General features: G+C 43.1%; 1 protein-coding gene across 1 annotated transcript; it reads left to right on the top strand.

The window, feature by feature from the left end:
- Nucleotides 1-1412: 1412 nt before the first annotated feature.
- nrn1a (neuritin 1a) lies at nucleotides 1413-8957 on the top strand. Its single transcript, XM_020534726.2, has 3 exons — nucleotides 1413-1617; nucleotides 4540-4684; nucleotides 7170-8957. The coding sequence occupies exons 1-3, from the start codon at nucleotides 1563-1565 to the stop codon at nucleotides 7387-7389; spliced, it is 420 nt and encodes a 139-aa protein (XP_020390315.2). The 5' UTR covers nucleotides 1413-1562; the 3' UTR covers nucleotides 7390-8957.
- Nucleotides 8958-14305: the final 5348 nt, after the last annotated feature.

Genomic DNA, 14305 nt, shown 5'->3' with positions numbered 1-14305 from the left:
AAAATGGAGCCAGAGAGCCAGGGAATAAAAACCTCTCAATCTTCAGCTTCCCCTTGCTCCCCAAAGCAGATTCATTGACTATCTCGGAGGCAGCTGTCATCCTATCCCGCGCACTTGCATCCCACAATTGTGATGCTACCCGCAGTCGAACAGCTGGACAAGTAGGATCATGCCGACAGGGATGGAGCAAGGGCTTGATCTCTATCTTCCAACAGAGCGACCCACACACGTCTCTTCCACTCCCCTACCCCCTCAAACCCCGCTCGATACTCCCCTCTAACCGGGGACACAAACATATTTTGGAATCTCGATGAGCGCTTTAGTGATGATCGGTTTTATTCGCTGAGTGCCGGTTAATTTTGGAGGCAACCTGATTTACGACAGACATGTTGGGTCCCCAGAGAGAAGAGCTTACCCGGCAGTGTCATTGATGAAGAAGAAGTACAGGATAAACTTGCTGAAGTAGACCATCCTTCAATGAAATGGGCTCACTTTTCACTTGTTTCACAACCGGAGATTTAAGACAGAGATAGATAGGTTCTTGATTGTCAAGAGGATCAAGGGTTACGGGGAGGAAGCTGGAGAATGGGGTTACAAACGTATCAGCCATGAATGAATGGCGGAGCCGACTAGATAGGCCGAATGGTCTAATTTCTGCTCTTATGGGGAGGGCAGGGGGCGTGGGGAGAGGGGCCGAGGGCCAAAAATTGCCTCAGAGAAACGCAGTCCATTAACAAAAAAAAAGCAGGAATATTGGAGTCTGTCTTTAATACTTAAGAAATAAGATTTGGAAATGTTAGCGCTGGGACAGATCAAAAGAACCCCACAGGATGTGTAAATGTTTAAAACTCGTTTACCCAAACTGATTTAGGAAGGGGGTCTGACAGTCGATTTCACTATTCCACACCCTAGATTGTTAATGTTGTTTTGTGACAAGAAAACCGCCATTCACTGCCCTAAACATTCAAGTTTCGCTCTCTCCTGCGACCTCATTTTTCATTTCCCCAGTTGCCTCCACTCTAATCAATAGTCAAGTAGTGTGTGTTGGGGGGGGGGGGGGGGGGGGGGGGGGGGGGGGGGTCAAACTCACCCCTCCTTTCTCCCCCGGCCAGAGGGTGGGAGTTTAAACCAATGTCAGAACGTGTGGGTGCGGGATATTTTATGTCCCCCACATTAACGCAGAGATCTGAATAATACCCAGCCCTCTGATGGCTATAAATATGGTGTGTGCCTTTTTTTTCTCTCTCTCTCTCTTCCCCCAGCCCAGTCGGATTCAGTAAGTGTAACCCATACGTCAGGAGTGTACGTGGTACTGCGAAGCTCAGCCGAGACTACCCCCCCCTTTCCCACCCACCACCTCCAGCCACCACCCCCCAGCCCCCCACCCCCCCAACCCTACCCTTCACTCAGACGCCAGTGAACTAATCCACCTCGGCTGTACTGTGCTGTTATACTTGGAGGAACTAACTTGCTGGCAATGTCTGGTGTCCGGCCTTGCCCCACATTTTCGCAGCTAATCATCTGAAAAGCCTGCAGTCTCCAATGGTTCTACTCAGTATAGGATGGGACTTATATTGAACGGAGCGTACCTTGCACTTATTCTCGCTGTTCAGCTCGGTGAGTCAAACTATTAACACTCGACTAATTCGTTTTGTGTGTGTGTGTGAGCGTGTTCCAGTTGGTGTCTGACCCTCACTCTTCCAGAAAGTGACCACCTCCAGTTTCATCTCTCAATATACACCAAAGCCTGGTTCAGGGGGATGGGGGGGAACAACGCGAGAGATCTAGACGCATCGTCCAACTCAGTCTGAATACCATCTCCCCAGTCATTTGAACAAAAAGCTGGTTCCTGACACAGGGAAACTCAGCCCTCATCCATTGCCCGTTTATTTTTTTTTCTGTCCGTGATAACGCCACGGTACTTACTTCCCTTCCGATAACGGAGAGGGGGAGAAAAAATATAGGACGTGGATTGAAATGTAATAAACCCGTCCTGCAGTTCCTCTCTCTCTCTCTCCCTTCTGGTGTTCCATGACAGGCGGGTTGTGGGAATGTCACTTTCTTGGAGACAATGAAAGAGTTAAAGCCGGTCTTTATTAACCCTCGGATGCATGAAGACTAGAAAGCTGTTTTCTCGGGATCCAAACCCATAAGACCCCCCATCCCCCGACCATATGACATTCAGCCGCGGTTTAACTTGCACACAAAAGCCCTCGGCTCTGCAAAATACCAGAGCCAAGCAGAGAATGTACGGCTCCCATTATTAGACTTAGAAGCACATTTGTAGGATATTTAATATCGGTTTATTCAGAGCTGTCTGTGCATAATGTTACGTCCAAGATAAAATCCAGTCACTGTCTTAACATATCCTGCAAATTGTAGCGATTCAGAGGCAGAAAAAAAATCTTTCGTCTTCATTAACATCTGACATGTTGCCACTTATATGTTCCCCAGGCTTTAAGAAAGGCAAATGAATCATTTCTTTGTTATTTTCAATGAGATTTTAAATAGCTAGAAATTATAGTCTGCGAACACGTCAAAAAGAAAATCATTTTTGAAGCTAAACGGGGAGAAGTAAAGGAGGCGTCGAATTTTTCGCAATAATCCAGAAATTGTTCCCTGGGCACAGTTCAAAATGAAATTCCCGGTTTAAAGAATGTATTGGACATCGAGAGGAGACTATCCCGGGAAGAGGACAGTGTAGGAAAGCCTCTCTCTTTTTAATCTGTTAACGCGGTGAACATGAAATGTCACATTCGTTTGCAAGCGAAGAATAGAGCTAAGATTGAATGTTTAAATTGGGAACAAGCATCATGAGTAGTTTCCCCTCAGAATGTAGGTAATCTCCTCCTTTGGAAGGATTAAGTAACCCGGCAAAATTAAAATGAACAAAAACGCATTGCCTCTGTGTCTGCACTGTCACTGAGATCTAACAGCACATTCGACCATTCTCTACCATCCCATATGGATTCTATTGCATTTTTGTAAAAAAAGGTGCTTGATAATCATACCAGTGCTTTAATCTATTTTAATAAGCATTTTATTAATAGGTTACCCATTAACATACGATGGTAGAAAGTGCATTTTAATGACTTGCCAAGCGATGTAACAAGCCTCGTGATTGTAACCGGAATCCTGTAGTACTGCGGTCAATTTTAATGGGGGCGGTTTCTTTCCCGTTATCTCGTACATTTATACACGGACAATCCGCTCCCAAAACAAAAATGTTAGACAACGCAATTTAAACCGTTGGATCAAAATATTCATCTGTAAAATCGAACTGAACAACAACAGCAAAAAAAAGTCACGTTCAAATCGCCGCTGTGCCCTTTATTAAGGCTTGTTTTCAAAAATCATAGATGTAGATAATTCCAGAAAAACATTGCACACCCATACATCACAGACACCTTTTACTGTGAAAGCAGCGACTGTAGCGAAGGCCCTTCTCCATATTTCAGTTTTTTAAGCCGGTTACAGCTAAAGTACCACCAGCTGATTAATAGCAAAATCTCACAGTGCCATATGGTGCAGGTTTTATTCTTGTTAGTGAGGCTCATTTGGTCAGAACCCATGGACGGATCAATTAGGCCAGCAATGCTAATTCTCCACCAGTTAAGGGCAGGATTGATAGCATTAATTAACATGTACACAGTTCCGCTAGCAAGCTCCGGTCACTCACCATGCACTGGATTGAATTTTAAAATAAAATTAATTGAGTAAGAGACGACCAACCAGGCGAAAAAGGGGGCATATGGACAGCCGTGGTTGTTTAAAACCAAAATGCAGAGGATTCCAAGAAGCGACGGGACGGAATGCGAAGCTTCGAAGTTAAATACCGGCCCCAGGGACACGTTGTGAAAATCCAACCATCCCCACGGTCTAAGAGAAAAGAGTCACAATTGCGATCTGGCGACACCTTGTCAGCTCGTGTCTGTAGCTTTGTCTGTGCCCGCTGCCGATTATTGTCTTCCCTTCAAACTCCACACAACCACAACTCACCGAAACTAACACTGGCAAGTGAAGGAAAGCTGCTGGGGAGATGGTTACACACTTTCCAACCCCAAACATAAAAGACGGGAAAAAAGATTTTCGCCTGAAAGCAACATTCAGAAAGGTTGCAGGTCACGCAGATGGAAAGGGGACGGGACGTTGGTGGGGGCTCCCACTCATGCCAATAGAGACCTTGGAAGAATATCCAAGGTAGGTTAAAAATAAACCTGAAACAGACAGACAGGGGACTGTTATTTTAACCTGGAACGAAAAGGGCAGCTCCGGTCAATACCTAAGGAGAGACAGAAACGCATCAGGCTTCTGTTAAAAGGAGCAACACTTCTGTAAAAATAATGTATATTTAGATAATAAACTATCTACTATATATATGTTGGTATGTGATGTGTAGCTCATCACATGAAAAATTACCTTGAAAAGCAACATAGGCAGCAATTTATTGGCAGCAACCGTCATCGTTCTGTTTTTTTCTGATAAAGTGGTATGGTGAGTAACAATATTTCATGACCACTGTTTTGATTCTCCCTACAGCTTATCTGTTTCATACTGTGCGAGCAGCCGGCAAGTGTGATGCAGTGTTTAAAGGGTTCTCGGATTGCTTGCTGAAGCTGGGAGACAACGTCGCGAACTACCAGCAAGATATGGACGACAAGCAGAATGTTGAAACCATCTGCTCGTAAGTATGACACCAACATCCACACGTACACACCCACACTCACCAACCATCCCCCCATCTTCCTCCCCACCCCCATACTCCCCACGTGGAACACGCAAGGTAGGAATATCACCCTCATTCACCACTCTCCCGCATGGTCTCTTACACTCAGTGACTCAGCCTCAGCACCGCGCCCCAAACCCTCCACGCACGCATCATCACGTCCGTTCCAACACCACCTCTAACATGTTGCTGTTATGCGTTTTTCTCCCTCTGTACACACAAAGGGTACACATTCGAACAAAGGCCTGAGTACTGCATACCAACTGGTGCCTGCGATGCATCATAGGGTAGCAATGTTTTTTTTCCAGGGAGCCCGGCTATAGACTTAGATATGCACATATTTCCCACATACAACCACGCCTATATTCCATATCGGATAATCCGTGCCAACAAGCCATAGGTTTTAAAAAATAATGTGCTCTTCTCTCGATGCTCATCCTGCAAACACGAGCATACGATTATTTAACCCTGTGAATAACCCAGTGATCGCCTTTTTTTATATGAGAAGATTATAAATATCCGTTGTATGTTTACGCTGATGATTTGTGTTCGTGTATGCCCCCTGGAAGTGCATAGAATCGGTTGCAAATACACGTAAAGGCACAGAACGATAAAGAATGAGTGCCAAACAGGCAGCGGCATTTAAAAGGTGTGCCGTATACCACAAAAATATGTAGAGATGAATGAAGAACGAATAAAGCCTATTGGAAAATTCTAGCCCTGACTACTTGACACTTTTATAAAATGATAATATCTTTCTCATTGATATATACATGGTTTGGATAGATTGTGGTTTTGAACGCGGCTTGAATGGATAGCAAATTAATTTCTACTAAGACTTTTTTGGGTAGTAAATAATTTTGCCCCCTTTTAAATGCCCCTTGGTATCATGGAATGTGGTAACGTTACCGACTGTGTTGATAGACAGGGGGTCAACGAATAGACGCAATAGGCGCATTAAAAAGCAGTAGAAATATATAAGCTGAGGTGCTAGAGTATATAAGTGAGGGAAAATCGCTTCCGTCGAAAAAGACTCCATTCCCATAAGAGAACAGTTAATATTTATTGTAAAGTGCAGCAGAAGAATGTTGCTGCATGTGCAGCATGGTAACCTGTAAATAAAACTGCCCAGTAAATTATTCACAGTTTAAATTAGGATTTTTGAATCCCACTTGCTTCCTATTCTGTAAAGAAAGAGCAAGATCGGAAAGCAAAGGGAGATCAGAAATGATTTCGTTGTCCTCTGGGACATGTAATCATAGCAGAAATACTGTAGGAAAGATTGCCCTGGCATCTCAATATCCCATTATTTATTGCCTGTGTATAAAACACGGCAGATGCGGACGTTTTTCAGTGTTCATTGAAAAGCTCTGCCATTGCAACAACCCAAATGCTGTAGTGGCGTATGCAATATCTGGTTCTAGTATTTTAAATATGTACACAGAAACAAAATCGTTAAAAAATATGCAGTTGGATCGATTAATCAGCCCCGTATGCAATATTAATAGACTTGCTATGTATGTGGCTGTGTAGGTGTCTCTGCGTGTATGTGTATGAATGTATGTTGTATGTGTGAGCAGATTCGTGTATGCGTGTCCACGGACATGTCTGTTTTTGTAGGTGTATTTATGTGCGATGAATGTCTCATTATTTGTATGTAGATTTGTTTGTGCGAGTGTCTTAGGTACGTGTATTTGTATGCATGTTCGTGTTTGCATGAGTTTGTATGCGTATGTGTGTATTAATAGGTATATCTGTATATTGTGTGTGAATTTACATTAATGTATGTTTGTATTTGTACGCATATAGGTGCACATTCGTGTATATGTACGTACATGCATGTGTGTATATGTATTCACGAATGTGTCTATTTGGACGCATATATGTGTATTTATGTATACATAAGTGCATTTATATGCATATACGTGTATGTATGTGTTTATATATGTACGTATGAATGTGTCTGTGTATGTGTGTGTTTGTATGCAAGTATGTGTGTGTGTGTGACAATTTTCTACAATTTTGGCTTTAACTAGAAAACACGTAGTCACTCTCAGTCCGTTAGAGATAGGGGCCACCTCTGGGCACAGCGCAGTGCTCTCACGGTGCCTGGATCTGTTCAGAGGGGAGAAAAAAAGATGAGGAAATGTGTCGATTGTAATAGCCCTGCCCAACGTGAATGACAAATGGAATCCGTGCCACTTTAATGACGATTAAAATGCGCCTTGATCATCAAACAAGTTGCAGGGGGGTGGGTGGGGGTAGTGTGAAGTGAAAGAGAAATGTAAGAGCTAATGATTGGAGTAGAGGGAGACATTGCACAGGGAGACAGACAGCGGTGCAGGAGATTGATTTATCGGAATATTCGGTGTATTATTTTGATGTTTGGATTCACTCTCCTCCTCCCCCAAACCCGCCACTCCCCCACCCCCCGAAACTCTAGATACTGGAACGACTTCCACGCATGCGCCACGACTGCCATCGCGGATTGCCAAGATGGAGCAACCGATGTTTGGGAAAAACTCAAAAAAGATTCCAAAAACCTGGATTTCGAAGGCAGTTTGTTTGACCTGTGCGAAAGGAATAACTCTGCAATAAGCCCCCAGTGTTTCACCTTCGCCGTTTTAACATTGTCCGTCTTACTGACCTGGATCCTACTCTAGAGACATCACACACAACAGAAAAAAAACAGCATTTTTGCAAACACACGCCGCCCACCCGCCCATATAGCGTGTGTGGAAATGTTGCAAAAAAAATCATTTCAGAATGACAGGACCTTGTGATTCATCAGTGACCCAGAAGGTATTTGCCAGGAGTGGAAACTGTCTCATGTCTCTTTTCTTTTAAATTGTTCTTATTTCGTTTCTTTTCCATTTAAACACACAAGCGGTTTTGTTTTTGTGTCATTTGCCAAAATGTTACCGAGGAGCGTCAACCTTCTTTGAAAACAACAAAACAAAAACTGCAACGAGAACTTAACTCAACAAGAGGATATCTCCAACCAGATGCAGACCAGAACCCCAGAGTTCGGTTCAAAACTCAGGAACGGCCTTTGGGCCAAAAGTTAAAGTTGTTGTGGGTCCTTCGGTGGATCAGAGAGAGAAAGCAGAAAGCTGGCCACTCTATTGTGTGAATCTTGGTGAATGAACACCTTCGCTGTGTTTCTTACTGCCACCATCTCGTGCGTATTGAAGTCTTGTGCTTTTTATCATTTTAGAACTCTCAGGGGGAGTGACAAAAAAACTACAGTGACCGCCCCCTTTCCAAAAATAATACAAACCGCGAAAAATTTAGATCGCCGTGTCCTCCCCTCCCCAACCCCTCTCTCTCCGGAGAATCGCAAAAATTGTTTCCTAATCGTAAAAAAGATATCCTCATTCTCACAAGCTTCTTTTCCTTATTTTTAGAATTTTAAATATATATATATATCTACAAAATATATATGCTCATTTATTTTTGGATGTCGCGTAGCAGAGTAGATCACTAAAGGTCTTAAATGTATCTCAAACGAAACAGTATGAGAACCAATCGTTATTTTAGAAACAATAAAAAAAAGAATTTACTCTCAAAAGCAAACCGGCAAAAAATATAGCTACAAATCCAGAAATAAAAATATATGTATGAGTTTTTTTTGTGGTTGATATGACAATGTCGCTTGATGTTTTGAGCGAAAATCAGAAACATAAAAGGGTATAAGATGTTAAAACTTGGTAGGATATGGTTATAAAGCTCCTGTTGTACGATTTGTATTAAAATAATGAATTTTAAAAATATCTAAGGCCCAGATTGTGGTTGTCATGCTTGCAGCATTAGGGCAGATCATTTCCTAATTAATAATGTAAGATTCTCTAACAGTAACCTGGCTACAATCGATTGGAATCGCTCTCAGGTCTCTCATTTGTAGTCTCCCGGTGCTCTCAGTTTAAAGCAAATATAACGGAGAGTAGGGGGGAGTGCGGAATGAGTGGGGAAAGGAAAACGCCAGAGCATCGAATAGAGGAGCCAGTCTGATATAAAGCGAGAAAGGTCAATAGATGATTTATTGGACACATGCTCCCCACAAATGGAGCCAGTGGTTCGGGCACTTTCAGATGAATTTATTCGGCGCTCTCGTAGGCGTTTTTGAACGGTTCCCAAATTGGATGCTGGCGCTGCACTGTAATGGGATATTTCTCCCTAGCAAAGCCGTTGAAAATTTAATGTGCCAGCCAGGAAAAATCTCCACCATAAATCGCCAAGGGGGGGGGGGGGGGGGGGGGGGGGGGGGGGGTGTGGATGGGGATGTGGTGGGGAAGGAAGTCGATTTCTTGTCTACATGGAGCGAATTAACCTCGGCAACAGCTCGCCTGCTCATCGAGCTGAGTTCAGGGAGAGCTGAGTCCAGTGTTGGTGTAAACTTAATTGGCAAATGCATGTGATTTAGTGTTGACTGTGTCCGGGGTGTCGGGTGGGGGCGTGGGGGACTGGGGGGGCAAGCTTTCTGATTTCCCCACTCTGGGGCGGGTGTGGTAGCCTCAATTAATTCCCACAGCCGCCTCCGATGGAATGGGGGGTAAAATTATCTTGCTCCAAATCAAAGCCGCGCTTCGACCCAGAGCAAAATGGAAGTGGAGCAGTACCATTTTTTCCCTCTTTTTAACATGGACCGTATCCTATCACAGCCACTCGGTTTAGTTTAAACGAATGCTTCAGTCAACATGTTTTATTTATGTCGAACTGAGGTTAACATTCGGCTTTTTAAAAACAAAATGTCCAAACACAGGCGATGGTAAATGAAAACAGTGCAAAATAAGGAAAAAAAACAAAGGCGCAGATTTCCAGTTTTGATTTTATTTTGGAGATTGTAAATTTTAGAAATGCAGCAAAAACATCGAGATGTTTAATTTGACCGGGCCCAGAAGGCGGGAATATTAGGAATTGGATGCATGTGAAAAAAAAATCGAAATGAGATGATCTGTCTTTAACCTGAAAGGGCGTGAGTTTTATTTTTGTTTTGTTTTTGTATGTTATGATGGTTGTCTCTAGGAATAAGGTCCTTTTCTGACGGATGAGGGCAGGGAAGCGAACGGCTGGTCGAGGTGTTATCTTTATACAGATCCGTTTGAAATAATCCAGCTAGGTCTAACATGAGGTACACACAAGGATTTAAATGCTGGCACAGATGCCAACCCGCTTTTAGACGGTGGTCCACTTTAACCCGAGTGGAACCAATGTTCTATTTTAGCTTTAACCACGACAGTAAACGAATGTAATGGAGCTCAGCTGATTTTTAAATCATAATTTTGAACGTAGAGTTCGCATTCTGTTGAATAGCGCTGTTAGAAGTTCTAATCTGAAATGACTAAAACATATGATGAGAAATTTTGGATAAGACTCGTTAAAAAGGCCGTAAAACCCCCGAAATTATTTTAAATCATCACGATAAAAGGTGCACAAATGCGCGTTGCTGCCAGATATAAATGACAGGCTAGGGTCAGGGTTTTAGCGCGGATTTCTGAGCTAGAGCTCCCCAGGTTGGAGTTTGTCTTCTTGGCTTTGCGTCTTCCGGCGCCTTAGTTCTCGTACCGAGTTCGGTACGTTTTCTGTCTCCTTCAACTACTCCCCACAACCGACGCCGGAGGAAGAGTTACCCGAGAGGGAAGGAGCGGTAGATTGCGGTGGGCGTTTTGAGGCTTCTTTAGTCAGTCAGTTGGTGACTGTGTGAGATGGGTCCCTCCCCATGCAGCAGCTCATTCCCAGAGCACTGTTACTCTTCCAGACAGGGACACCACTCCCTGAGAGAAAGCAGAGGTAGAAAAAAAACCCCCACCGTTTATAATCACCGCGGAGGGCACCTCTGGGCCAGGATAAACCCAGTTCATGTCCCACCTGTCCCATAACATATCCCAGCAGTTTTTTTTTTAATTAAAAGCTACAACCCCACCAGAGAGGGGTCTTGTGTTAGTGTCCCGACTTCTGAGCGACAAGATGCGGGTTCAAGTCCCACATACCCCAGAGATGTGTTAATTCATTTCTTCCCCCCACACCGTAAATCCCATAATGTTGAGCTGTCCGATTGTTTCCAAAGTTCATTTTATGACAGTCGGAAGAATGATTATTGTGTTGTCTTAAAATTTAAGTGTCACTTTGTACACGTCGAACGATGAATGGGAGAGGAAAATCAGGCCCTGAACCACTGCAAATTTTACATCCTGGAAAAAGGCTGGAGATTTCGGGGTAGTCTGAATTTCAGTTTGAGCATGTTTTAAAAAGGTGATTGTTGAAGGAGATTTTTTATTTTTGCTTACTGCGCGGAATGAGGAGGGTTTATCTATGGAGGAGAGTGGTATAATAATCAATGTTTCATGGTTAGTTCTGCAGGCGGTAAAACAGCGTTACCAAGGCGACAGCCAAGGCAGGGAGTTTAATGACCAGCTTCAGGTGGGAGATTTAAGCAATGGGTCAGAGAGACACAAAGCAATACATTGATAGGGACGTTGGCAGAGATAAAACGTCGCTGCTAAAGAGATTTTCCCTTAAAGCTTAAACACAACAGAGAGAAAAGTAATTGCGGTTTTTCGTTTTGCACGACTGAAGAATAGCAGACATTTTTCCAAGTGCCTTTTTTTTGTTTAAAACCGCGGCCAAAACTCCCGGGAGCTGCTGTTTGTAGAGCGAGCGCCCGCTGTGGGATTGGCCGTGTTTCTGCTGCCGCCTAGATGTCACTGAGCCCGGGGCCGCTGCCTGAGATCACAGCGAGCCGCGTGTGCAAACAACGTCCTGTCAGCTCCTTGCTCGATTTTTTTTCTCACCCTTAACTCAGAGTCAGCTGGTATTCAATTAACTTCTCCTCCAGTCCCGTGGCAGCAGGACCAGGATCTCTGAATGAGCTGAAAGGTAAATCAGAGTCGGCGCATGACGACTCAAAAAAAAAGTTAGGTATGCATCAGAGTTACATTTCACTGTTGGTCACAGACACAGCACTCAGATGTAGCTGTATCCCTGAACTTACACATTCCGAACATTACAATTGACATATTAATATTGGACGAAATTTAACAAAATGTTGATCATGAAATTTAATTTACAGTATTACAAGCACTTTTTATATAAAAAAGTACTTTTTGCATTTTTGCCTTTCAGAAATAAGCCAAGAAAAACAACACCATTTTATCAAAGTCTGTAAATTGCCAAAAAATAATTTTATTCAAGCTGTCTCTAAGCGTCACGAGAGAGTATCACCACATTCCCTCACATGTTGTGCACTTCTAGTGATTTTAACCAAACGCCTTACATGTCGTTAAAAAGCTGTTTTGTTTTTGTTATAACGTGGCTAGTATCTGGACTCCCCGTTCTGAGGAAGGGTCACTGGACCCTGATTTCCGCTGCCAGACCTGCTGAACTTTTCCAGCAATTTCTGTTTTTGTATCTGGAGTATCATCCCAGTTTAGCGCATAAATGAATGAATGCACTCAAACACCTACGGGTGTCTGTGAAATCTCCTCAGTCTTTAACCCCCCTCGAGTAGCCTTTAGACTCCGGCCAAAACGCTTGTCGAGTGAAGGCAGTGTGTTTACTGGAATACACTCCCCGTTCAGGCCAATTAATCGTTTGTAACGGCGGCTGTAGCTACTGGCGAGGGTTAAATTCTAAAGAGGAACAAGAAACTATATGACAGCAGCACATCATAATGCATCCGATCAGCCGTCTTGGCCCCGATTCCAGGAGATTTTTGCTTGTGGAAATAGATATTTGCGAATTCCATTGACGGGTCCAACAAAATAGCATTCGAAAAAATAGTTACCTCAATTTAAAAAAAAGACCATTCGCAAAATTTGTCGTTTTGCCGCAGTCATTAACATAGAGTGATTTTTCTCACTAGCCTCTTTGGTTCTCCCTCTGTTTTGAGATATTACACAGCATCGCTGTCATTATTTTTTCATAAAAGCTCTTGTACTCACAACGCGAAGTGAATTAAATGTGTTACAATATGATTCCGGTTAATGCTTACACCCCATCAAAGTGGAGCGGATGCCTTTATTCTTGTTTTTCTGTAAAACCCCTGTCTCCCTGAATCAGTCCCGAACGAACCTGTGCACATGTGTTGTGATTGTAACTGCCTGATGTGTTGTGAAGAGCCGCGATTTTATTTATTTATTTTAAGATAATTTTTTGTTTTTACTTTTGTTCGACGTTGTAATAAAAATGTTGCAGCGTTGCCTCGGCCTCAGTTAAGGAAATGAATGTGAGATGAGCAGAAGGGGGAAGGTCAGAGGGCGACGGCAGATGTGTGTTTCAGCATTTGGAAAACTTGTCTGTTCATCGATGCTGATCCTGGTCTGCCGAGAGTGTCCCACAGAAGGAGGATTGCAAGGAAATGGCATGCCAGCGGGTTTCCCTCCGCTTGTCCTATTGCAATAACATAAATAAAGAGGCAACTGGAGTGACACTGTTTTCCCCCCACGTTCTTGCAAAACGCCCAGCTCCACTCTTCTGCTCACCGTGAAGCTAATTTCTACATGCATGGAATTTCTCTTTCGTTCGCAGATTCAGCAGTGCTCTACCGGTGGGCTTGTCTTATTCATCCAGACCTGGGCGGTACGTTACCGACTGTTAAACTGGACAATTACATTTCTGTACCCCTTTGTTCTGTGGGAATAATGTGGAAAGGAGATGGGGGAGAATCGAATCTCTTAGGATTTAACATTTCTGTCGTAAAGCCGGTTTATTTTTGGATTTGACTACATCATTTACTTTCGTCCACTTATTATAAACGATGCTTTTTATTTTCATTTAATTTTTAAAATACATATTCGTTGTGTCATTTTGTTTGTAATTTGAGAAATTCATATATAGTATTTTCGAAAAGCAAAGATCTGTCTCTTTTTTTTTGTCGAGTTTCTATTTCGTATGTCCTGCAGGGATAAAGCAGTCCTGTGCACAAAAATAAACTTCCTTTTCTCACGTATAGCCGTTTCGACCGAAGGCTGGAATGAATCAGCGAATGTCGCTGTAACAGAGAGGATAACATGACCATTCCACAACTCTCACACATCAGTGAGTGCCAACTAGAGGACCACATTCTGCTTCCACGAAATTCACACTTATATTTGATTTAATTCCAGGAGCTCTGTTTTTTCACTTCTCTTTCTCCCTGCTGTGTCCCCCCATCCTGTAAGGTTTTGATTCGTGTGCAGTAAATGTTGCCATGGACCGGGTCAAATTACAATTACAACATTTAAAAGGCATCTGGACAGGCATATGAATAGGAAGGGTTTAGAGGGATATGGGCCAAATGGGACTAAATTAATTTAAGACATCTGGTCGGTAACGGACATCTTGGACCGAAGGGTCTGTTTCCGTGCTGTACATCTCTAAATGTCACAGAGCGGCGTCAGTGTTTGAGCACACGCAGAGCTTTCTTTAAAAAAAATTTAATAAAAAACAAAAGAAACATAAATACTTACGCTGACCAATTTTCATCCTACACCTTCATTTCTTTCTATTTTCCAATTTATAGGTGAGGGGGCGCGGTTCTGATCTGAAAGTGAGAGGTGGGAAGTTAACACTGTGCAATGTCCTTCTTTGTGCGATGATGTA

The sequence above is a fragment of the Rhincodon typus genome, chromosome 2 (assembly GCF_021869965.1).
Source record: "Rhincodon typus isolate 14 chromosome 2, sRhiTyp1.1, whole genome shotgun sequence".
NCBI lineage: Eukaryota > Metazoa > Chordata > Chondrichthyes > Orectolobiformes > Rhincodontidae > Rhincodon > Rhincodon typus.
This window is presented reverse-complemented; position numbering and strand designations above follow the sequence as displayed.